A 25,986-nucleotide genomic window follows, 5' to 3' on the forward strand; every position below is an offset into this window, starting at 1 on the left:
AAGGCTCTTTCTGTGAATGTTTGTTTTATTGCAAGGGAAGAGATTCTTCTAATGCATCTCTTCCCTTGTCGTGCCCCTGTATTTCAAACTTTGCCACCTCATTTGAAATATCTGGCTGTCATCTTGTCTGAGAATGGCCTTCCTGTCAAGCCCAAGAAGTTGCAGTTGCTTTCCAGATTGCTTTCTCACTCTCCTCATCTTTCTGAACTTGGCATCCAGATCTTGTTCTCAGGAAGATTTTTTTGTTGTTGCTATTTGTAAAACTCCTCTAGTTTCTAAAGTCATGTATATCCCTCAATTGGTTTTAACGTGTTTTGCTGTGCTATTTATTAATTTGACTGCTACTCCAACAAAACAGAAGACACCTGACACAAGTCAAGATCTGAAAAAACCTTCCGAAGTATTCTGAGAAACACTGAACATTTCTTATTCAATCAGTTTGGAAAAGGGCTCTTATCAGGAACAAATACCAAAGTATGACACATGCCAGTAACCCTATAATGAAATAAAGCATAGTCCCTTTCTCAGGATTTAACATACTACAAGGTAGTTTATAGACCATCTATATATCCCTTTTTATATCAGTTGATCACAGCTGATGGAAGTTTAGCAATATAACTAATTTTAACTTTTAAAATTAGTATTCTATCAAAATTTTAACAGAATGTTTTCATTTAGAATATCAAAATAACATTTAAATGGCTATACAGACATGAGATGCTTTCCATAGTGTACAGATTACTCCCGCTGAACCCAAGCTAGAATTTTGTATCTTATTAATCACATGATTTTCCCATAGAAGGGAACTGAATTTCAGGGTGTGTTTAGAGCCTGGAAAACTTACCTCAGCAGCTTCATTCATCTTCACAATCATGGCACTGACCACATCATCTGCGTCACTGATGAAAGTTCCCCCATCACGGTTCCGCCTGCGCTTGCCGCTCATGCTCTTCTTCCGCTGCAGCATCATATCGAAATCTGACATGAAGTCCATGCTGAAACACAACCACAGTGTTAACTGATGGTCTTTGGTAGGAAATAATTTTGTGTTTCTACACTGTGTCTCATGGTCCCTGTGAGATAATTAATTATCCTCTGTATGCAAAATGCAAAACTACCAAAGGGCTCCAATGGCTCCCAGACACCCTCAGACCTTGCTGTAAAACCCAACGCACATCTGTAATATCCAGGGTCCATAATGCTCTTTCACCAAAATCCAGCATAAAGAAAGGAATATGTAACTCAGTGGCTTACTGCTTTCCCCTTTTGATGTTATCATCAGAGTCCGATTCATCTGCTGTCTCCTTCATGTCTCCGTCACCTTTCTCTTCCTCCAAATCCTCCTGGTTAAAACCCTGATGAGTACAGATAGTGCAAATCAGCGTATGGATCAGGATTGAGCCTTTATTCAGGTACCTGACACTGACACTAAAAAAGCTTCAGGTAAGTCTTCAGAGGATCTAGAAAGATGAACAGAGTCTTTTTAATTTCCCCTGTAACTACCAACAACTGTTGTCACACCAACAATTCTCCCAAAAGATGAACCGCAAATGTTATTTAACCCAAAGAGTACCCCAGTGAGTCTGGGAGATACAAGACTGACCTGATGCAGCATGTACAGTCTCTTCAGATCTAGCAAGTCAACGGAAGACATCCACAGTAACACTTACCGTAAATTCCTCCTCTTCCTCATCACCAGATTCTCCAAATATATCTGCAATCAGGTTCCTGTGAAGGTAACAGCAACATTTAAGTACTTGGACTACAACAATGAGATGTATCTTTCTGCAATATCTCTAATGACTGTGTGAAGATCTCCCTTTTGTTCTGTCTCTTTCTATTAACCTTTCTCTTCATGCCACCAATGAAGGTGAACAGTCATTCTCTGGTTGGGATTTATCCATTTTCCATTCACCATCACTCCCACTGTCTAAAACCGTGAAATAACTCATATTCCTTCCCACTTACTCTTGTTCATTTCCAGATTCACTGTCACTGCCAAACAGATCTTTTCCTTTTTTCTTCCCAGCATTCTCTTTTCCTTCTTCTTCTTCCTCCTCACTATCGGATACAACATTTTTCTTCCTTTTGTCAGATTTCTCTGAAGCAGCGTCACTATCCGATTCTTCAGCATCGGAAAGAATTCGTACCTTTTTTGCAGCTGCCAGCAGAAAGGAGCATTACTACATGTCCCAGTAACAGGTGACAACTGTTACTCTTAAATTATTCTCTGATTAGTCTTCCAACACCAGACCATTGCCATTTCCTAAAAAGCATATCCACTCTGAAGTGTTTTATTAAATCAGTAACTGAAGCTTCCATACACCAAATCCACCCCGACAAAAAAATTGTAATTTCAAATCTCTCATTCCCAGTATATGAAAAAAAATGCACAAGAAAAATTACTAGAGAAACAGCAACAAAGTAAATAAATAACAAACTACCATGTCAACAGATGCCAGTTAGATCCCTACAGTCTTCTGTCAGACCTTCTTATTACTCAGAAGTGTTATATACACATTCACACAGCAAAGCAGTCAGATCAAGAGCCTCTACAAATGCAGTTCTGCTCCAAAACCAAATCTGATTTATGGTTTCTCACTTAGAGGCTTTATTCACACGAAAGCAATGATTTAACTTTCACACCACTGCCTGTCACATCACGTTTTCACAGTTTAGTTTCTTACGTGTTTTCTCACTGTCATCCTCACTATCAGAAAGGATGGCTGTTTTCCTCTTCACTGTCTTTTCTTCCTCTTTTTCATCTTCATCACTGTCTGATATTTTACGTCTCTTAGGAGCTTCGTCTTCACTGTCAGAGCCCTGAAATCCTTTCCTTACATGTTCATTATCTGAATGGTGAGAGTCGTTCTGCACCTTTTCCTTCCTGTCCTCCCCATCGCTATCTTCGGACTCTATCTGCTTGTGTCTGGACACGTCCTCACTCTCTGAGTCGCTGGCTGGCTGCTTCTGGAGCTCTTCACTCTCCGAGTCACTGGCTGGCTGCTTCTGGAGTTCCTCACTCTCAGAATCACTGGCTGGCTGCTTGTGTGATTCCTCGTTTTCAAAATCACTGCTGTGATCCCTTGGAGGTTCTCCATTGTCAGAGTCACTCGCTCGATGATTTAAGGCCTCTTCATTTTCAGAGTCACTTAAATGCTGGTTTGCACGGTCCTCAGTATCAGAGTCACTGTCTTTCTCTCCGTGAGTTGCTTCATTTTCAGAATCACTCACATTGTGATTTGGGGGCTCCTCATTATCTGAGTCGCTTTCTTTTTGCCTTGTGTTATCTTCATTTTCAGAGTCTGTCATATGAGGCTCTCCCACTTGCCCATCATCTTCTCCATCACTGTGTTCATTCTGAAACAGAAAAATAATCTCAGACAACTAAGCAAAAACACCTTAAAAAGTAAAACAATATCCTGAATTTTTGCTTGTCCTTCCTCCAATTTGATTACCCAAGGTGCTGCAAACTGAAATAATGTCTATGTAGAAATAATTAGACAATTTGTATGAAAAGACTATCAAATACTTCACATCAAAAAAAGTATTGTCAATGTGAGTATGTCCATTATGCAGCTCTGTGGTATTTTGAAAACAGTAAGAGAAGTCATAGAAGACTTAAATAAGCATGTCTAAGAAGAGTCCAGTTGCCCAAGGGTAAAGGTTTAATACTTTAATTTTAACAAGTCAGGCCTTCAAAGTGGTTTAATGGAAATTCCCAGTAACAAAGCAAGAAAGAGCATCTTGCATTTGTCCTTTTATTTTCCTGAAGATCTCAAACAGATGTTTCCTGTGTGAAAGTGTCTTACTGAAACAGCACATGAATTACACTCCAAATGAAGCTAGTGCCTGCTCATTCTTTGTCAAGGAAACCTATTTAAGAACAATTCAAGAGCAAAAGCCTAGCAAGCCAAAAAACAACAATAAAGTTTCAGTCAGATCTTTCAGAGTATTACTGTTAAACCAGTTTTGTGTTTCAGATTCAACAACTCTCTCCCCTATGCTGACAGCTCCCATGCTTATCCAGATACCCAAGATAACCCATGCACAAACACACCCATCTGGCAACTTCAGAACTGAAACAATCCTTTGACTTTTCTACAAAGCAAAAAATACTGAGGCACATGCTCCATTTTTAACAGAACATCTTACAAGCCCCCTTGCTAAGTGTAGTAACTGACAGCATCATCTTTTATCTTTCCAACATTAAAAATCTCAATTGCATTTACCTGAGAATATGAAATTAAATTCTTGAAAACTCATTCCATTAATTCACCTCTCACAGGTACTGTCACCATAATCCTGTTTTCAGCTGAAAACAACAACACTGTACATGGAACTTCTCTTCTGCATACTCAAAGCCTCAGTCAGGCTTTCCTCAGTCATTTTGTCTCAGCTATAAATTTTTTCTACTTGCAAACTGAGTATTTATTGTGACAGGAGATGCTTTTAAGACCTATATGTCCTTAAGTTTCCAAATCTTTTTTTCTGCAATTTAATTTTCTTGGAAACAGACTTTCTATCTACTTTTATTTTCTATAGGTGTTCTACTCCCATATTCAGAACCATAAAAAAAGTAGCTATTCTACACATAAAACAAAGAATACTACTAATCTTTAAAATGCATGATGCAGGAAGAATTTTAAATAAAATTAATTTCAATTGCTTTTAGGAACTACTTCCTCCACAATTATTCTGAGTGGCAAAGAGCATTCCTTTTTAAGACTTTGGACTTTATATACTTATTCCTTTGGCTAGCAATGGATAAAGATCTTCTAAATCACCGCAGAATGACTAACAAAGTTACTGAACAATGAAAAAAAAACCCAGGACTATGAAAATTGAGAACATGCACTTCAAACACTACTTCACTATTTCCATGTTATTTAATGCTAACTACAAACAGCTGCTATGACAATCGAAGTTGTTTTCTCTCTGCTGCTTGTTCCTGTCTCTACAGGAATGCATATTTTGAATCTTTTGTGTTGAGTAATTCTCATTTCTCCTCACAGAAAGGAAACATGCTTTTGTTAAAACCTGAATCTGGAATTTTAAAGAAATATTAATATTAGGAAGTGACAGAATTGAGGATGTACCCAACAGCTCTCAGCTTGTTAATATTTTATTCCCTTACCAAAAAATCACTTTGATTGCCCTTCTACTGCCTAGTATGTCCCACATAAACCAATCACAGGTGTATGTGACAGATCTTCCTGGACTGTATTACTTTAACTAAAGAAAACAGCAGCTGGAAACAGAACAGAGAGCAGATTCTACAGCAGTTACAGGTAAGGTCATTGAGAAACACTGAAATCAAAGTGGAATCTACAGGAACAAAAAATACTTAATCCTTGTTTTCCTACCATTTTATTTTGTGTGGGTTTGTCTGTCTTCTCTCAATGACAGATGGTGAATGCTGAATAGTACTGATAATTATGTCAGCAGTAATAAAGGATTTTGCTAAACAAACCCAAGGAAATTAATAAAAATAGTTCCCTTTAAGATATTAGGACCACCACCTTCCCAGCTTCCAGTTTAGGAATTCTTTGGTGAACAAATAAACAAAATTAAGAACCAACATGGATCAGTAATGATTCTTCATATTTCTAAGGTCAGAAATGTGGCTGCAGGTTATATATGCACCTGTTGAGAATTAATCACTAAATTACAAAGAACTTCTTATGCAAAACCTTGGTGAGAAGACACTACAACTACAGAGCATTATTACTGAAGATTACTACAAGATCCTGAATCTTTAATCTGCTACTGCAAACTGACCATCACTCCTGAGAACGCAGATGTCTGGGGAGGGAGAGCAGGCAGGGCTGTCCGACTCACAGTGGTGCCAGCAGCTCAGGTGCTGCAGTGTGACCCCCTGGAGAAGCAGCAGCCCAGGTACCTCAGGTGTCCCTGCACACGCTGGGCGCGCCGGCAGCGCCTCCTGGGGCGCTGGGCGCAGCTGAGCCGGGCGGTGCCCCCGTGTCAGCGCGCAGCGCTGCCCAGAGCCCCGCGGCACAGCCCGGGCCCGGCACGGGGCACGGGGCACGGCCTGCCCACAGCGCCAGAGCTTCTGCACACATCTCAAAACTAGTGAATCTGCATGTGCTGGAGTAGAACTGATAGAAAAAGTGACCAACTTCCCAGTAAAATGACAAAACGCTACTGGGTATGCTTCATAGTTGTCGCTTTTCCTTTTTTATTTGCTCATCTTTACAAAACTGTTTTCAAAGAAATGAAGTATGTAATTTTTGAGTTTTCTAGTTTTCATTTTCCAAATGATTGATTGAAAGATAAGACATCCTCAAAACTGAGTAGGTCTCAGGTAATTGCTAATTGCATTTTTCTCTAATTCCTTTGCTTTCTTTTCTTCCTCCTCTTTATCTATAAATATTTTAATTGAGATGTCCTTAATTTTTTTTTAATGAGAGTTCTGTAACATGAGACTTTAGTACAGTAGAAATTAAGGAATATATCAAAATCAAATTTACAGTGTTACACTCCTACATAAAAATTACAGCTACCAAGTAGTTTATTGGATCAACATACAGCCACTTCTAAGTGCTACTTCTTCCATCAATTAGTAACTTCAACAAAATTTAACCCATCCACTACAATTTCATGAAAGGTGAGTGTTAAAATAAGACCTACACAACCATCATGGGCAGATCAGCAAGTTCCTTTTTTTCCAGAAGTGTCACATATTTGTGCTTGTTAACAGTCACAGACTAACCACAACTTAATTAATGAAACGGCAGCAACTTGGTGGAAGTGTAAGAACTAAGTTATTACAGATTTCTGCATGAGCCTGACTTGGACAAACACTGTAAACATGATTTCAGATTCATTACTGTACCAAAACTAATTCTAATTGTCTAAAGCAGAATCAGTAAGGACATCAAGGAGAACATTTATAGATAAAGTGGGATTGGGGGAAGGAAAGCCAGAAAAGAATTGTGGAAAAGAAAAACCCACATACCTGAGACCTACATAAGTAATTCCTCAGGATTCCCCTTTTCTTTAAAGTTAAAAACCTGAAAGAAAAGTTTGAAATTTTAAAACTTTGGTTCTTTACATCTGAGTTCTAAATTAGAAACAAAATAGTAATTAAATAGACTTAACTGATTAGGCTGTCTCAAAGGTTTTATTACCTTTGAGTGTCATTTCTCCCACATACTCCTAAAGATGAAGAAAATAAGAGGATGAGAGAATATTTAGAGTAAATAATATGACAAATGACAGAAAGCTACACCTTTCAGAGATGGCTGCTCCACATAACTGCCTTTTGAGTGCAAAGTGAACTCAGTGGAGGGAAAGAAAAATTAAGACTTCACAGGACAACAAAATATTTGAATTTTGATTTGAGCTGAATCAAATAAAGCATTACAGCTTGACAGTTCTCATTTAGTACTGGTCAGAAGGTCCCTTAGCTTGGCTCCTTTATTTTAACAGAATTTCTGAAGTATTTTACCTACAGAGGAATATTCAACTGTCATCACAGAAGACAGTCTTTAAAATAATGTAGCACATGAAGAGGAGCAGTGAACAATGATAACTGGTACCTTCTGCTCACCTAAATCTGGAGAAGACATGCTGCAGATATAAACAACAGTCAATTTCCTTGGCCCAGTAAGTAAAAATCTCAGAGAAGTATACAAAAGTAAGAATCAATAATCAAGCATCAACCAGTGGCACAGAAGAAAAATATTAATATTATTGTAGCAGCAGCATGACTTCTACATCACACTTTTCTTTCATTAAAACAGAAGTACTAAATTCCTCCAGATAGACAGCTGTTTTTCCCAGCCTGAGAAATGTGTTTCCTACCACACTGTAATTGTCAAAATGGGAGGAGATGCTGCCTCACACCAAATCAATTTCTTCCCTTAGAAATATCAACACTTACCAAAAAAAGTAAATTCCAAATGTGCTTTACAATTAAGTTCAAATACATGGGAAGAACTTTCATTTTATAAAAATACAATCTACTTTCTAACTCTGAGGAAAGTATTAATTCAATAAAGGTGGGGGAAAAAAGAAAAAAATTTAAAAAAAAGGATTGCAAGTTATGCCACAGTGGAATCAAGCCTTCTCTCAAGCCTTTGTTGCATTTTAAGCAATTTCTAAAACATGTAACACTGGAAACCTAGTCAGAGTAAATCCTGATCTTCACATAAAATGAAGCAAAATACACACAACACTATAAAATGGCTTCAATTACAGTTTTTGTAAGTACCAAAAGGTTCTCTGTAATTGCGCTGGCAGGCCAATATTATTCCAGCTATGACCTGATGTAGCTCTATTGTGAGTCACAATTCTCAAAAATTAAATCTCAACTTCCCAAACTGTCCTAGAAGTCTAAAGGGAGCCTTCTCTTTTTCCAGAATCTCTTCTCAGCTCAGTCAATCCACAAATGAAGTGACAGCCCCAGAAACAACCCTGGACCAAAGCCTTTCATGCTGAACACTTCTCCAAATGAGAACCACTTCAGAAGAAAAACAGGTCCCATTTAGGAACCTTAACCTGCTCCATTGTGAATGACAAGGTGAAAACAAGCACAAAGCAGACTCAAGAGTCAGTGCCCCCATCTGACATACAAGCTGGGAGAGCATTTATTGTCTGTCAAGAAAATCTCCACCTCCAAAGCCTGTGGTTTTACTGTGCAGAATTTCAAGCACAAATTCCTCATAACCCAAACATTTTCTCTTTGCGAAATCGCGGCTAATGGAGTACAACTAATTAAAGTTCAGAACAGTGTGTGCTACTATAACAAGACAAAAACCAAACAAACTCTAGCCAGCTTGTCAAGATACTATCCAACGGTTTTCTATGGAAATAAAGTTTTGCCCGATGGAACCCTTAAGCGGAACTGAATAAACACGTATGTCCCGGTTATGACAGAATGCCACTTTAAACAACAACAAAAAAGAATTCAGAGAAGTGTAAACTTTATCTAGATAAAGCTCCCTTAGTACCTCTGAATGATGTCCTACACTTCCATTCTCCGATCCAGAATGTTGTTCGTTTCCTTCATCTTCCACATCCGATCCAGAGTCTCTCTCGTCTTGCACTGGAGTAGCTCCTCCATCATCTATTCCGAGATTTAAAAAAGAAAGCAAAACTCAGCGTTTGAAGGAACCGCCGGGGAACCGGGCGGGCTCCCGCTCTAGCGGGGCAGGGAAGCGGGGCTGTCCGAACCAACCCCCCGGACAGCCCCGGGGGCGCACAAAGCCTCCTGCACCGAGCGGGCGGCGACGCTGCACTGCCCACACAGCGGCTGTGGCAGCGACTAACGCCGCGCCGCCCCAGGCCGGGGCCCCGCCGCTGCGCCCCCCGACCCCGCGGGCCCTGCCGTGCCCCACGCCCTCCCCGGCAGATCCAGCGCCCCGCGCCGCTACCGGACTGCTCCCCGCCGTAATAGTGGCCGTCCATGCCGCGCCCCGCGCTGGCGGCGGCGCTGCCCCCGGCGCTCCCTCGGCGCGGCCCCGGCCCGGCCCCGCCGCTCGCACAGGAACAAGATGGCGCCTCCCCGCCCAGCGGCACCCCCCGCGCGCGGGTCTCGCGAGACTCCGGGGCAGCGGCCGCCAGGGGGCGACGGCCGCTCCAGCCGGCCCCGCCCTGCGGGCTCCGCCGCAGCGAGCCCGGGAACGCTTCGGGCCCTCCGCTTGGATCCCCGCCCACCCCGCACCCCACCCCTCCAACACGGGCCGCGTTCAGCTTGGCAGCTGCAGCGCTGGGGAAACTGGAGGGTCCTTGCAGGATAAAAGGCTATTTGTAGCCCCTGGGTGACCACGGCAGAGCTCACTGCAGGGTGACCTGGTTGTGATCCTGGTAAAGGTCCGAGCCCTGCGGGAATTTCCAGGAGACCAAAGCAACCCCTGGCACTGTTAATGCTGCTCGGAACCGCAGCGCTGAGCTACGTGAGAGCTCCCAACATCTCCCTTCTGCCACACCAAGGGCGTCTGGTGCCCTAATTCCCACTGTAGCTAAGGGTGGGCGATCTGGAGGGTGGTCGAGAGCAGGAAAGATTTTGCCATTTAAATAACAGGTAAATTTATCTGGTCTTTACAAGCCAAGACAACAAGATTAGCGGTCATCTCCAGAAGAAAGCGGCAAAGCAGAGCCAGAGCTCAGGCAAACAGCGGGTTGGCCATGCCCATGTCCGCGCTGGCTGGAAGGGGACCCACCACGGCCGCGGAAAGGAAGGACAGGTTCTCCCAAAAAACTGAGGCTGCCGGCCCTGCCTGAAGCTCCAGTTCAATCTAGTTCACGCGTGGGTGGCTCCTCCGGATTTAGCCTTTCAGGATTGACTGAAAGTTCACCCGGAGCTCTCGGGGGATGGTGACTTCCGCAGTAAACGTGGGCAGGGCAAAACAATGCTCGAATTTTTCAGGGATTGTTGTTGTATTCTGTTTCAATAGCCCCTATCCTCTGAGTAGTAGCATTACTCAAGTATTTGGCATGCACATGATATGCTAATTGAGTGTTATGTTGATGGCTGCTGGCATTCCTGCAGCATTTCAAAATGATGAGTCTAATAAATGCATACGGTACTGGTGACCTGCCCCTCAGTCTGTCATAAAAACACCTTCATTTTCTAGGGAAATACAGGCCAATATGAGACAGATAAAAAACGGCTGCCCATGTCATTTGGTGTACTTCTGAACAACAGCAGCTTTTCTAATTCTGCATGCTGTACCCTTGTTCAGAGTCAACAAAATTTAGTAAGTTGAGTATTCAGGACAAAATTAATCTAATTCTTCTGTGCTAGAGGTGCCTTGGAGTGGGTGGCAGAGAGGTTAAGCCATTATTAACCAACACTTTCTGTCCAGCAGCAAGCACAGTTTCATGCAGGGAGCTCAGCGTACCAGGCTAAACACAGCTAACTCTCAGGACTGAGTCATTACTCAACATCTTCTATAGCAAAACACTTAGAAGGAGAAATTGGCATTGGACTCAGATGTTTCTCAGATACAATCCTAAATTCTTAGCAAAAATGCAGAAAACCTTTTTTTTTTTGTTGTTGTTTTTTGTTTCCCTGAAACAAAGATAATGTGTCTGTTTACAGCTCTACTGCTCTGGTCTTTTCCAGATAGCCACAAAGATCCTTAAGTGAGGCTCAGGACCATGCTGTTAATGGTATCACACACTTTTTTCTTGTTCTCATATGATTTTTACTTCTTTTAGGTCTTTGCACTGTGCAGTTTCACTGCGATCTTTTCTGGAAGGAGCTGGCACATGTGGCAGCATGTGATGGGAAGCTCCTGTCATTGCACTTCTCTGACTTCCATAAAGAAATGGAATGACTTTACACAACTGACTAAATCGAAGGCAGGATCGCAACTTTACAACACAACAGATAAAAAAATAAGGAAATAACTTGGGAGTAGTGTAACAGAAAATAATGGACAAGGGAAAACATAAATAGAAACTAACAAAAAAAAACCAAACCAAAAAATCCCTTGTGAATAATGTTTACCAAGGTACCTGGAAATTCTACCAAAGGGCCTAGAAAACACAGAAATCTATCCTATACTAAAATTTCCAAGAGGATCAGAGTATGATGATAGTCTGCCTTGGAAATTAGTCCTTTATAGGTATGTGTCATGTTCTGCAGTCATGGTGAGCTACTGTCCCAAATTCCAGATTGCACTGAGGCATCACTGATGAAAGAATGGATATTTTATGCATTTAATGAGAGTGGAAGGAATTAGGAATTACTCTTCCTAATTGTTATAAATTCCAGTCTTTCTGAAATGATACCTCCTAACCTACTTGTGACATGCCACATGCATCATACAGGAGAGGGAGCACTGGGTCTGAAACAACCTCACCTCATCAATGCTGAATAACTGGGCATCCATTCCAGCCCTCGTTCTGCAGTAAGTGCGTGCGTACACTAACATGCACATGCCTTTGTTCCTCGTGAGCCACAGCTTGGCAGTATCAGTCTGTAACATACTCTTGTAATACCATCCTGGCTGCTTTCCAAAAGGAAGGATGGAGTGACAGTCAGACCATAATGGGATTGCACAGTGGGGGAGAATGACCTGTCTTCTACCAAGCAGCGTAAGCAGCGCCCACTTGGCAAGTGTGAAGGTGTGTAATGACACAGATCCCGGAGCCCTGCCAGTCTGCCTCACTGTGCAACTCCATGAACAGGCTGGAATGAAATAAGCCTTTCCCTGAGGAACAGAATGCTCAAGAAAACTATGCAATGCACTTGGAAATCCTGTAATGGTATGTACTTCTTATTTAGTTTGTTTCCTGCACTGCCTCTTTCAGAGTTAACGGACATCAGTGACTTAGAGCTACAAATCTGCTTAGAGGAAGGGAAGGAGGTTAGTGTAGGCAAGAGGACTGCTGAATGAACAGTTTAAATTGCAAATTGTTACACCCAATCCACCTCGCTTCAGAAACCTCAGAGAAATAACTAGTTTAACATAAAATGATGTTTGGTATCCAGGACCTGGTGACGCAGAAGTGACGAGGCCACTTTGATTTAGCTGGAGAGAAAATATGAAAGGTAGTGCCATAAGCAAATTAAACCCTTTGATCCTGACATCAATCTCTTAATTAGGAAGTGTCAGGAAGAGCAGTTTTGTTAACACATGTCTATCTGGACAGACCTATTACTTTGAACAACAGCAGAATTAAATTTACCAGGGTTCCTCAAATTTTATTTTGTTGCTTTTCTCGGTGCAGCATTCATCATAGAATCACAGAATGGTTTGGATTGGAAGGGACTTTAAAGCTCATCCAGTTCCACCATAGCAGGGTGGAACTTCCTTCCACTATCCCAGGTTGCTCCAAGCCCTGTCCAACTTGGCCTTGGACACTTCCAGGGATGGGGCAGCCACAGCTTCTCTGGGCAGCCTGTGCCAGTGTCTTGCTACATAATAATTTTTTGAGCTTTACTACTTAAGATGTAATGTCACTATCTTCACCATCAGCAATTTACTTAAAGGAAAGCCTACAACAATTAATCAGCATAGACCATGCTACAGATCACCCTTAATTACCACTACAAATGTTCCTGTGCCCTGCAGAGTCCCTCACCAAACTCTGTGTTCAGCAGTACATCGCGTTGCTCATTCCTGGCAAGCTCCTCTCCTGTCTTTTCCCATCTGCACAGCTCAGTGCCTGCCAAGCCTGAGCTGCCCCTGTGCACTCACAGGTCCTTCTCTGGAGGCACCTTTAGCCTGCTCACCCCATTAGCTGCATGTGCTGCACAGAGCATCCTAGCTGCTTCCCCTTGGTATATCAAGTCCCTGCTCCCTCAGCTTTTGCTTTCTACCTCTTGAATATGTCAGCTGTGGAAATCAAAATCTCCCTTCTAGTGCCTATTTCAGCTGTACAATAAGTTGTACTTTTCTTTCAGATGACCTTGATTTCCCTATGATTTCATCTAGTACAGTGTCTATAGGACATAAATCCTGTATTTCTCTCTGAAGTAGCACAGGCACTGTATCTTGGGCACAATTGTTAACAATGTAGTTAATTTTAGAATGAGATTCTCTGCCCTCAAACAGGCTCCATTTGGAATTTCAGCAGGTATGTTTTGTTTGCTGAAGGAATATGCACAGCAATTTTTTTCCAATTATACAAAAAGCTTTGGTTTTAGATATCTGCCTTTGTAGTATAAAAGTATGTACTTGGATTTCTTTGCCACTATTTGACCTTTAACTAATAAAACGAGTACTTGGAATTTTGTTAATCACATACAATATATAGACATCTAAATACTGTATCAAAAATAAGTCTGCTAAAGAACTACTTTGAAGCAAAATCTTGCTTGCGCAGTTAGAAACTTGAAGAAAGCTCTCTGTGGCTTTCTGCTTCTCTCCAAAAGTCTCTGAGCCCTGAAGGGCCTACATTTTATTTCTGCTTCTGTATCTGCTGCTGTAAGACTTGAACAAAAACTCAAGTAAGGAGGCTGACATTAAAACACAAATATGTGATGTTGATAAACACATGCTACTCCCAACTATTTATTGTTATGCTTGAATTTTTACCTCTGATTTGGACGTGGAGCTACATCAGGGGCCCCATTATACAGCACAGCCACACTGAACCTCGGAAACAAGAAAATAAGCACATGCTCACAATTATTGCACATTTATATTTGCAAGTTTAATAGTGGGTACACAGACTACTGCACAGTGTTGTGCACAGGGCCCCGGAGGAAGGTGACATGGCTGGATTAAGGTACTTGGAAAAAAATCTCATCTTCACTGTTTGGGCTCATCATAAATGCTGGAATGTGCTTGATTCCCGAGTTCTTGCTTTGGCTGCATAAACCCTGTGTCTGCCTCTCTACATATGTACTACACTTCTGTTTCTTTCCCATACTGGAATTTTACCAGTTTTGCAAGAAGGCCATAGAGAGTACATATGGAGTCAATAGACAGAGGAAAATTCTTGGCCATCCTGTCCCATTTTGGGAAGAGAGAAGTGGACAGCTAGGGAGTTAACATGCACCTGGATTCTGAAACACAGGGACAAAATGTTTGTTAAGAGTGTTTGTTGAGAGATAAATTAATGAGAGTGAAACCAGGATGTTTTGTCCAATTATGTGATGAGTTAATTTTGGTCTGAACTCTAAGTACTGTGAAACACAGACCAGAGAGAACACAGACTAATGGGCATTTTCTTGCAGAAAAGAGCTATGGAAAACCAAGGGGAGGTTTTGATGAAGAAATGAGGGTCTGATTTTCTTCATACATAACATAATAGGCTGAGAGACAGTCTTAGGGAAGTCAGTCATGCTGGAGCAGGATAAGACCAGATGCTAAAGGTTTTCTTCTGAGAGTTCTTTCCAGAAATCTGAAAGGATACAGGCCTAGTGGAGAGACTTAAGTTTAAGGTTCACTCAGGCAAGAATTAGCCTTCGTGTTCCCTGGAACACCTGACCTGGAAGTGACATATACACTGAACTGGGAGCAAAGTCCTGTAATAAATAACCGTGCTTCAGTCATTTCCTCCTTTGTGCAGTGGAGAACTGTAACTTAATGGCACCAGGGCCACTTTCACCATCCTTTCCCTTCTTACTCCAATGCGTATGAAAAAGAGCGACCTGTTGCAAAAGCCGCAAAGTGAAGATTTCTTCTGGAGAGGTAAATGCCCATCCTGTGGGGTGTGATTTGGTTTATGGTGCAGAATTACTTTGTCAAGAGCAGCAGCAGAGAGAGCCAGGCTTGGCCAGGAAGTGACCATGCAACCAGGTGCAGGGGGTGGCCACTCTGGGAATAAGAATTTTAGGTGTTGGAACTGCATATCCTGGGATTATACGGCATCTCCTCCCTCCACGTCTGCTGTTGGCTCCTGTCAGACAGGATCTGGAGACAGCTGTCCCTTTGATGTGACCCTCTATGGCTGTCTTTGTGCTTGCAGCTGCCACTCCCTCCTTGTTCGGGGTCAACTTTTCTACTCTTTTGCCATATTCTGGTTTCTGGTGCAGGTGAAAAAGGGCTTGGCAGTTGTGAATCACTGACTGTGGCCCATCTTTAGCATGTATTTGCCAAGGACTGTGCTTCTGTTCCACCCTGCACCACTCACAGCAACAGGCCATCTCAGTGTTGAAGTTGATACATAGGTCCTGCCTCTGAGTCCTGAATGAGATCATGAGGACTTCACTGTAAGAATAACAGAATATGAAAGACCAGCTGGCAAATCATCCTAGACATGGAATCACTCCCAAAATCCAGCTCTGTGGGACATAAAGTTGCTTTGAAGACTTCAGTTTCTTGATTAGGACAGCCTAAACTGCACCATCCCTTAATTAAAGCAATGCTGTAGATTTCTGGCCACTGAGATTTGGCTGTAATGTTCTTAATAGTGTGTTCCTAATTTTATTGTGGTTCCCTCCAGTCCCTTATTTTGCTGTTCATGCCTTTATTGCAATCCCTCCCATTCCAGCCAAGGAAGGTGAATTCTAACCCTCTGTTTCTGTTTAGTGGTGGGTTCAAGCTGGAGGGTCTGAGGGAACTCAGCTCAGAAAGTATTAATTAAACCTGTGTCTCTGGGATAGCCACTGAACTGCTGGGTCAATGAACTAGCTAAAGGTAACTGCTGTGCATCAAATCACATTGTACTGTGGAGTCTTTTTATTAGTGAGCCAACCTTGAAGTTCAGACAATAATTGTGCCTAGCAGTTGACTGAGAGAATTATTTGGTATGAAAATGTGGACAGTGAAATCTTTAGGGCTGAGAGCATCTCCAGGGTTATATGATAGAACTCAGAGCACCACCCCAGTGCTGTAGGGTTCTTTGCTTTGTGTAGATGGTGTCATTGTTTCTACATTGAGTGTATCTTACTATGATCTCTTCTACTTAAAAAAAAATATTTCAAGACATTTTGATGTTATTTTTTTGCAAGGAAACCCCACTGTCTGTTCTCATCAAAGCCCTTTTCTGACCTAACATTATGTTCTTGGCATGCAGGTTGCATACAGTGATCTGAAACATAATGGTGGTTTTCAGAAAGGTAAGTCCTACTCTTTGCTCTGATTGAGTGATTAGCCTGAGGCCCAAAGAGGAGGAAAATTACCTTACCATCATGATTCAATCAAAGGAAAGTTGCAATAACCCAGTATCAACAAGGTATAAAACAATTTTAGCCTAGACTAGGGAAGCAGAGGTGTCTTGCCTTACCAGGCCATCCTCTTGTTGAGCAGGTGACCTCTGTCACAAGGTGTGGCACTGAAACTACACAAGTTACCTTTGGAGTTTTATTCAACACAAATAAGAGCTGCTAGTCTGTAACATTCTTCATAATCTTGTGCAATGTTTATGGATGCTTAACATTGGTTGTTTGGTTTTAAATGTAAGCCACAAAGTATTTTGAGAGGAAAAAGAAATATTTTTTTCAGTAAAAACATTGATAGTATGACAATCGGTGCTGTGGTGTGTAACAAAAGTTGTATATGACAAGACACAGCTAGAAAGTACACTGATCTACAACTCTGATCATTTCTTATTCCATCTTTCTGTTTGAATCTGTATTAGGGACTGGAGCAAGAGAAGGTGCTCCCGAGAGCCTGGAGTAGGGAAGTATAACCAGGACACTGGTACAGGCAACAGATGTACAGATGTTGCTTATTCCTAGGAAAGGGCAGCTGTGGCTCACCCCTTTCTCCAGGCACAGCAGAGCAGGTTCTTGCTTGCTCTGCAGAGGTGCCAGATGTTGATAAGCCTCTACCTATGTGAAGAGAGGGACTGGGCTGGATAAAGAATGTTATCATGAGAGAGATCACGGAGAGATCCCATTTCAGCTATAGCAGGAAAAATATATATCTAAAATTTCTCACAACAGAGGCCTTTACATTTCCAGGCATCCAATATGTACATCTATTTGTTTTTCTCTTTCCTGGCAAAGTCTATGTTCTCAAGAATCTCTTCTGAGAAAATATCATAGCTCATGTGAGGCTGCCAAGCCAGTTGCCCAGCATTCACTGTGCCCCCAGTCAGCCTCTGAGAGGTACTGGAGCTGCATTATTGCTGTTCTTGGAAAAAGTGTTGCCTCATTTCCTCTTGTGAGACAGCTGGGTTTGATGACTTGTCCGAAGTCATGTTCCAGATCAGCTGTGGTGCTGAGAGCAGAATTCAGAGGTCTGTAAATGTGCTGCCTGCAAGCAGTAAGAACTTACTCAACTAAACACTTGTAAAGGAATCAAATAACTAGAAAAGGAAGACCAAGAGGTGTTTGCCTGTGAGCTATGTGGTATCAAGTATGTCACTGTACTCAACAGTAGCTTTTTTCTCCCCAGGGTGATCATGTGTGGCTGGACACTCAACCAAACAGTGAATTTAATGTCCCTATTGGGGCAGTTGTGAAGGAATCTGACTCAGGACGGATCTTGCTGCAGGATGATGAAGGCAAGGTGGGGTATGCTATAAACTTCTATAAAAGATTAACATAAAATGTAAAAGTACAAAGTACAAAAGAAGGCCCTATTAGGTCAGACCAAAGCTCCATCTGTTCAGGTGGTCTGACTTTGATATAGGTAGGATATACTGGAAGAAAGGCTATAGAAATAAGGCAAGTATAGGATGGTCAGCTGGATTCTCCAGGACTGAGCACTAGGAAGATTCAGAGCTTCATAAAAACAGAGGTTATATCTACATGGCTAGGAAAAGGAAATGGATGGGCTCCAATCCCTAAATTTGGTGAAACTTTAGGTGGAAACATCATCCCACTGAAATCACTTCATCACTACCTCATACAATGTTCTGCCTGTTCAGAGTGTAACTCTGAACAGTGTTAAAATTGGTGGTGTTCAGAACTCACCTGAATGGCTTCATTCAGTGTTTTAAACCATCTTGTTTTAAACCAGTTAATTCCTGTAGGCCAGTCACCTGTGTGTTAGAGCATGCTTACTTGAGCACGTATTATGCTCAAATAACTAAAAAAGGAAGTTAGTCTAACCCAGCTCTCCTTTGTTTGCCTCTGAGCCACAGCATTCCATGTTAAAGTCTGTGCCTTGCCTTTGTCAGGAGCACTGGATCACGGCTCGGAATATGCACATGGTGCACCTGATGCACCCTTCCTCTGTCCAGGGGGTAGAGGACATGATCCGCCTTGGGGATCTCCATGAAGCTGGCATGGTGCACAACCTCCTCATCCGACATCAGGAGCACAAAATCTATGTGAGTGCCACAGTCACTTCCAGGAACAGCCAGGTCACTTCCAGGAATGGCCTCTACACTTGAGCAGCCTGTGAGCTTTCACACACAGGACCCTCTGACTTCTTTAATGACTGAGGGGGCCAAGGAGACACAACACAGTTTTTATCTTCTTTCACTCCACTACTTTGGGGAGAGCTACCAGCAGCCCCTCAGTCACAGTGCTGGCACAGGTAGTGACTCCACTTACTTCCTCCCAGAGCAATCATTGCCACCAGCCACTGACAGTGAACTAAATCCAGCCCATGTTACAGCTTAATGCTGCTATTACCTGGAGGATCAGCCTAACTAGTATGCAGTGACATGATTTCAATTGTCCCACAGTCCAAGCCAACAATTACTTGTTTTTGATGTAATAAGATGGCTAATGAAAGAATCTGGATATTTTGTCCATTACAGGTTTTATCTATAACTGGGAAATTTGGCATTTTTATTTTCTTTTTTTCCTTAGTTTCCAGTTTGTAATATTATAATTCATATTAAGGTTTTTCCATGCTTTGCCTCCCTTACTATATACACTACTAGAGAGAAGCTGCCTCTTAAACCATAGGTGTGATGATATTTAATGTAAAAAAGGATTGATTTTATATATCCTACAGTTACTGTAGGTGTGTGTATAGACCTGTTATATTAAACTCTAGCAGCCTGCATTTGTTTAATGTAGTTTTCAAGCAATATTATTGCCTTGTATCTCCACATCTTTCAACAGCCTCCTTCATTTCACTGGTGGTGTTGTATACAAATGTTTCTAAACCACTGTATGAATAGCACCATAACTGTAACTTGGCCTGCTAGCAAAATTCAGCTACATCTGCACTAGAATACAAAAGTAGCTTAACAAAACACTTGAGACAGAGAACTGAGCTCCCATTTACATGCTAGGTGTAAAGGAGATTACACCTAGCATTCTCCCTTGGGCAAACCCCTCCTTATCCTGGGATGTTTACTAGCAGCTGATAGTGAGGAACTGGGCTCTCAGCCTCACCCAAATGCTATGATCTCCCAGGCTTCCCTGCTGCTTCTGTTTAGATTTATACTGCAAGTGGCTTTGGTTGTATGCTTGTTTGCAGGTTTGATGTAGCAATAATCCTCACAACTGTTTTCCAGACTTACACAGGATCAATCCTTGTAGCAGTGAATCCATACCAGCTGCTGCCCCTCTACACGGTGGATCAGATCAGACTGTACTGTAACAAGAGGATTGGGGAGCTTCCACCTCATGTCTTTGCCATTGCAGATAACTGTTACTTCAATATGAAGAGGAATAAGAGAGACCAGTGCTGTGTGATCAGGTGAATGGACTTGGAAAGCACAAACAGCAGAAACCAAAATCTGGCATGGGGCACCTTGTGGACACAGGTGGACATAGGAAGGTCTCCTGACCTTCCAAATGGAAGGGCACAGATAAAACTAGAGACAACAGGAAGGAAATATTTTCTTCCCCGCTCCTTCATTTTCAGTTAGGGCTGCAAAAGGTAAAACGTAAGCAAAGGATTTCTGAAGTCTGTTGTTTTCTGTCAGAATCTTTGAATGTGGTGGTACATTCTGCACGTGGTTACTACATACAGAAACATAACACCTGAGTGTGTGTGATGTAGGGCTATCTTTTACCTTGGAGACAGGGTATTATGTTACATGTATTTTCCAAGGCTAGACATTTCCTCAAGAGAAATAACCTCTGCTAACCCAAAGGTGGATGGAAGCTTTCTTCCTCCTATAAAGAATCCATTTTCTGTTTGTCACCAATGTGAAGAAGCAGATAGTCTCATTGCAATAGTATATGATTATAGCTGAGCCAACTCAGGTAATGTGCTAACACTAGTATTGACTATCTGGTAGTACAATAAAGAAGAAAAGCAAGTGGTCATTTAATTTGTACAGGTACAGAATGTATTCCATGGATTTGCTTGTTTTTAGTTAGTGGGAGAATTTAGTTCTCAGCCTAAATCTGAAAAACAACTTAAAATTGAGCAGATAAGATGATGAAAGACTCAACTTTTTCAGCCCTCTATGACAGACAGTCTGATCTACCATTCACAGGGTAAACTTAAGTGGGATTGTTTTTTTGTAACTTGGTCTGCCACATTAACAAAAAAAGAAAGGAAGCCTGTAATGATCTCTTTTTCTTGCTGCAGTGGAGAATCTGGTGCTGGTAAAACTGAAAGTACAAAGCTAATACTACAGTTTCTGGCAGCTGTCAGTGGCCAGCATTCCTGGATAGAGCAGCAAATCCTAGAGGCCAACCCCATTCTGGAAGGTGGGTTACTTAGCAAACATGGCTGATTTACCACATTTGTCTCAGGATAAAATGAATCAGAAACAGATCCTTGAACCGTTGTATCTGCTTAATTGGTAACCCCCCTGAAATACTGGTGATGCACTGTAGATGTTCTCTCTACTTTTCTGCCATGTTCCCATGCAGTCCACAGTAGCTTTGCTCTCACACTGTAGGATGAGTTGCCTTGGTAGTACACACCCTGGAACTGCCAGGAGCACAAGAGTCCTTGGGATTGCAGAGCCCAAGGCAAAGCCCCCTGGTTTGGCATTTGCCCTAGACAGTGACAAAGTGACTGGCCAAGCATAGATGTATCTGTAGGGGAGCTCCCTGAGACACCCATCTTTCTCTGCACAGGGATTAACATGTTCCCAATAAAGCATTCTGGAGGTCTTCAGACTTGCCCAGATCTCTTTGCTGGCCAGATATAGACCACATTTGGATCATTTGAATGTGTCTTTTAGGACCCAATTATCTGGGTGCACAGTATGCTTGCCCCTCTCTTCAGGAGACAGACTGAGACAAGACATCCTCCAGTGCTTCTCAGCACTATCATTTGGAACATAACGTGTAAAATACTAGCAGCAAAGTGGAAGGGTAAAAAAATAGGCTTGGTGTTCATGAACTGCAACAATACAGATATTATCTCTGTTCCTTGTCCATCAGCTTTTGGAAATGCCAAGACAATTCGAAATGACAATTCAAGCCGCTTCGGGAAATACATTGATATTCACTTCAACCGAAACGGGGTGATAGAAGGAGCCCGGATAGAACAGTTTCTCCTGGAGAAGTCCCGGGTCTGCCGGCAGGTGAGGGCACTGGCAGTTGCACATTCTGCCTGTTTTTGTGTTAGAAGCTTATCCTGACAAGGCTGTCCCTTGGACTACTTCTTTTATTTTTAGGCTCCAGAGGAGAGGAACTATCACATCTTCTACTGCATGCTAATGGGGATGAATACAGAACAGAAAAAGATGCTGAATCTGGGCACTGCTTCAGAGTACACTTATCTCACTATGGTAATAATCTCTGCTTTATTCTCTATTATCCCTCTGCCATTTGCTTCTTCCATCGAGCAATTGCAAGCACTAGGAGCTGCAGATGGTAGTTACCAAATATGAACAGTCCTTCTCTTAGAGTACCAGAAGCAGTAACACCAAAAATGCTGTGAGCATCAGTTTCAGACACTTACTGTATTGTCCACCAGTGGGAAGCAGCTTGTGGCAGGTAAAGGCTTTCTGTCAAAGTCAGACCTAAGAAACATAAAGGACATCTTAAAACAGAATGTGGACAATATCCTCCCACTTCCACAGACACTCAGATTTCAAAGGAATGCAAGGGGTCTCATGTCAGGGAGAACAGCAATCACATAAGTATATCTTTAATAAGAATTCTAGTTCTTGTATCTAAAGAATTTTATATATATAATGCAGGCAGCTGGCATTCAGTGTAACCTCCCACGTTTGATGCTAATGACCATGAGTTACGATGCCATTGTGGCAGAAGTGGGACCTTCATAGGTGAGGTTTTTGAAAATAGCTAATTGAGTGACTTAGAACATGAAAGCCATGATGAAAATCCTATCCTTTGGCCTGTGTATATACCTCATATTAAATATGCCAGCTGGTTATATTTGGGCTGTTCTACAGCTGTGGAAAGAATGTATTTAAGTCCTGCCTCTAATGAAATTAGATGAGCTGGGCATCTATTTCCTAGGAAATGAAAACAAGTCTGTTTCTGGAGTCTCAAAAGCAAAACCATTAAAGTTGTGGAGATTTTTCAAATGTAGTGTTTTCAAAATGGCAGTGATCCTGCAGCAAAGCTGATGAGGGCAATTACTGGAATTAGCCCATTGGCCATTCCATAAAAAGGCTCCTGGGTCAGCAGTAGGGCACTGTGATACTGAAATAGGAGGACTGGATTAAAGGAGAACATATCCATGGTTTTGTAAAGGTCAGCTGTTGGTACAAGCTGGCATGTTTACATGCTATAAACTGAAATGTCTAGGAATATTCCATTTTTGTGATCATCACACTATATTGTCAGAAATGGCAAGGATAAAAAAGGCATTTCCCCATATCCATTACAGCTGAAAACAGTTTCTATCAGCAGCACCATCCTAGGAACTGCTGTGCAGGCTTTGATGAAGGTGCTTGTGATACTGCCTTGGATGCTTCCGTTTGCCTTCCATTAGAACCTAATATTTTTATTTTGAGATCTGCCTTCTACTTATCCAACCTGACTTGCTTTGGTTCGGGACAAGGGCTCTTAATTTTCCATTGACAAGGCAGAGAGAGGAAACCAAAGAAACAGGCACAGCCTTGTAAATGTAGGTAACCTTGTCAAACCTTCCTGTCCTCCTATGCTCCAGAGCAGCCTTCCCATCAACTTTTCCTTTTGACTTCCCCAGTATTCAGTCTAGCCCTGGAGAAATGCATTACTGAGCCCTCTGTATTCTTTTTGAGAGAAAAGATGAAGGAAGATACAATCATGGGAAGAGGATATAGAATGTCTAAATAGGTATTTACCTTGCATCCTTGTGGACTCACAGGATAGCCACCCTGTGTACAAAGGCTTGTCAGTCTGCACATGCTTTCTTCCTTGTCTGGGTAGCAGGAAGATGTTCCTTACCTGTTAGTGTGGTGCTTGCAGGGTAACTGCATGTCCTGTGACAGCCGGAATGACGCCAAGGATTATGCCCACATCCGCTCGGCTATGAAGATCCTCATGTTCTCAGACTCTGAGCACTGGGACATCAGCAAGCTGCTGGCTGCAATCCTGCACCTAGGGAATGTAGAGTTCCAAGGTAAATTCAGCATTGCCTGTGCTTACCTTTCCTCAGACTTGATGGTAAAGGTACTTCCCTTGGGTGCTTCCTGCTTCCACCTGCATACATTAGGTTGTGCTGCTCTGACCTGTGTTAACAGGTGAACAAAGTTGGAAGGGCAGGCAGATAAGCACCATGAAATTCTAATTTGTGACTCCACTGCCATGTGATTTTAAAAACAGCATCTTATTATTATTTTGTCACACTGTCAGGTCTCCATGGCTGTAAACAGGCCATTATCACACAAACTGAAACAGCAGAGTATAATGCCATCTTACATTTGCTAATTGTTGTTCTACACAGGCCAGAGGACACAGGAGTGATGTTTGCCTTGGAGATAATAGCAGTCATCCTCCTGCTTAAGTCTGCTGAACACTCATCTGCATAGGTGCACTTCTGGAATGGACAGGCACAGTGTGACAAGCGTGACCCACCAGTACATGCCAGAAGCTTTCACATTTTAGAAAAGAGCTCCTCACTTTGTGGTACAGCAGGCTCGACACAGAGATGCCAGCTGGATTCTTTGGATTAATGCTGACTACTAAAATCAGGGATTTCTTGTATTCCTCTTTGTTGTCTAAATTTCCCACAAGTCAGATACACAGGAAAAACATTTCCAGAAACATATTTTCTGGGATCAGTTATCACTTCCCCAGATCCCCAGCAGTTGCTATTTTAAATGAATAACCTTGTCAGTTTGGCTGCTGTTTTTAGCCTGACATTCTAGGCACTAGAGAGCCCTGTAGATCCCAGGATCCAGGTGAAATCAGGACCCTCCTTGTAAAATCACCAAACATAACAGTTTCAAATGAGAACTGAGTACCTTGCCACATTCCCAGCTTTATGGGGTCACAGAAATACAGCTACATTAACAACAATGATGGTTCCCCCGAGACTGGCTGTTTCTTCCTTGCAGCGGCCGTGTACGACAACCTGGACTGCTCTGATGTGATAGACTCTCCACACTTCTCCATTGCTACCAAATTGCTTGAGGTAATAAACTCTCATCTTCTCCTGCTGGTTCTTCCTTCTCCCTTGTTCCATGAGCACACTGCCAGAGCACATCTCTGGAGTTTATGCAGCAATGAACATCCAACAGGCATGTTGCCTCTGTCCTGCTGACACTTCAGTCATGCTGTTGCAGATGTCTCTTCAAGCTGGGAGACCTTTAAATGGGACAGCAAGCTGCCAGTGGATGCTGCTAGACAAGCAGTTTGTCATAGTCCTCCTCCTGCTACAAATTTTGCTGGATTTCCTTTGTTCACCTGGAATGACCAGGTTGCCATGACTGTTTCACCAGGTGGACTCTAGTGAACTCCAGAACAGCCTCACAAACCTCTCCATCATAGTCCGAGGAGAAAGTGTGTCCAGGCCTCTGAATGTGGTGCAAGCTGCCAATGGGAGGGATGCCTTTGTGAAGGTACTGGTGCTCACAGATTCCTTGTTTAAAGACTGGGGATGCTTTCAGAGCTGTCCTTCTTCCTGGCTGAGGAGCCCCATGTGATAAATATTGACCCAGCAGTTCCAGGCCCTTGCAATTCTCAGACATAGCTTGACAGCACAATAGCAAGCAGTAAGTTACATCCAAAGTGTCTAATGATGGGCTCTAATTCCTCTTTCATTTTTTTCCTCAGGGTATATATGGACGGATTTTCTTGTGGATTGTGAACAAAATCAACTCAGCCATTTTCAACCCTGCTTCTCAGAAGCCTAAAGACAGACATCAATCCATTGGACTGCTGGACATTTTTGGGTTTGAAAACTTCAGCAACAACAGGTAGGAAACTCCAGATGCAATGCAACAGGAGGCTGAAAAGCAGCTGATATAAAGGGAAAGAATGAAAAAAACAAAGAGACACATGCTTTTTCATAATCATCCTGATTCTCAGAAAAATGGTGAAAATTCTATTACTGGATTTTCCCAGTTTTGATTATGCAGATTCCATTTTTCTTCAGTCTTGATCATATTTCTGCCTCCTTCCCCAGCCTTCATTTTAGTGCAGCTATTGCACATGTCTGTTCCAGAACCTGAAGAATTTTCTATGGGGAGATTGCTATGGAGCTACTATGGCAGGCAGCCACTATGTGAGGATGTTGTATATCCCTGTGTCTCTGGACCAAACTTTCCTGTTCCATAGGATTTTTCAATATCTCTTGGGACACATTTGGCATGTAGGATGAAGGAGACCGTGTTGTGTTTCCC

The 25,986-nt window shown here is 42.3% G+C and overlaps 2 protein-coding genes across 12 annotated transcripts in view; one reads left to right on the plus strand and one right to left on the minus strand.

The window, feature by feature from the left end:
• IWS1 (interacts with SUPT6H, CTD assembly factor 1) overlaps nt 1-25,986 on the minus strand; it is a 51,353-nt gene that overhangs the window by 5,878 nt on the left and 19,489 nt on the right. For 3 of the 11 annotated variants that reach the window (XM_021544392.4, XM_021544393.4, XM_021544394.4), the window contains exons 1-7: nt 9,399-9,487; nt 8,976-9,091; nt 2,688-3,360; nt 1,969-2,161; nt 1,671-1,728; nt 1,255-1,355; nt 845-995 (exon numbers count right to left, since the gene is read on the minus strand). In XM_021544392.4, the coding sequence (XP_021400067.1) occupies nt 845-995; nt 1,255-1,355; nt 1,671-1,728; nt 1,969-2,161; nt 2,688-3,360; nt 8,976-9,091; nt 9,399-9,432 (1,326 nt within the window). In that variant the 5' untranslated portion in view covers nt 9,433-9,487. Of the gene's footprint in view, nt 1-844; nt 996-1,254; nt 1,356-1,670; nt 1,729-1,968; nt 2,162-2,687; nt 3,361-6,979; nt 7,035-7,122; nt 7,180-8,975; nt 9,092-9,398; nt 9,488-14,015; nt 14,076-22,148; nt 22,210-23,587; nt 23,741-25,986 lie in introns of those variants that run through there. The other 8 variants (XM_085587076.1, XM_085587077.1, XM_085587078.1 and 5 more) reach the window with 7 other exon arrangements.
• The window catches only part of MYO7B (myosin VIIB), a 49,727-nt gene continuing 38,320 nt past the window's right edge, over nt 14,580-25,986 (plus strand). The window contains exons 1-12 of the mRNA XM_077785633.2: nt 14,580-15,116; nt 16,444-16,486; nt 17,769-17,882; nt 18,496-18,648; nt 19,792-19,976; nt 20,820-20,941; nt 21,626-21,768; nt 21,862-21,975; nt 23,609-23,762; nt 24,700-24,776; nt 25,084-25,203; nt 25,418-25,560. Of these exons, the coding sequence (XP_077641759.2) occupies nt 16,469-16,486; nt 17,769-17,882; nt 18,496-18,648; nt 19,792-19,976; nt 20,820-20,941; nt 21,626-21,768; nt 21,862-21,975; nt 23,609-23,762; nt 24,700-24,776; nt 25,084-25,203; nt 25,418-25,560 (1,343 nt within the window). The 5' untranslated portion in view covers nt 14,580-15,116; nt 16,444-16,468. The remainder of the gene's footprint in view (nt 15,117-16,443; nt 16,487-17,768; nt 17,883-18,495; nt 18,649-19,791; nt 19,977-20,819; nt 20,942-21,625; nt 21,769-21,861; nt 21,976-23,608; nt 23,763-24,699; nt 24,777-25,083; nt 25,204-25,417; nt 25,561-25,986) is intronic.

The sequence above is a fragment of the Lonchura striata genome, chromosome 9 (assembly GCF_050655825.1).
Source record: "Lonchura striata isolate lonStrDom1 chromosome 9, ASM5065582v1, whole genome shotgun sequence".
Lineage (NCBI taxonomy): Eukaryota > Metazoa > Chordata > Aves > Passeriformes > Estrildidae > Lonchura > Lonchura striata.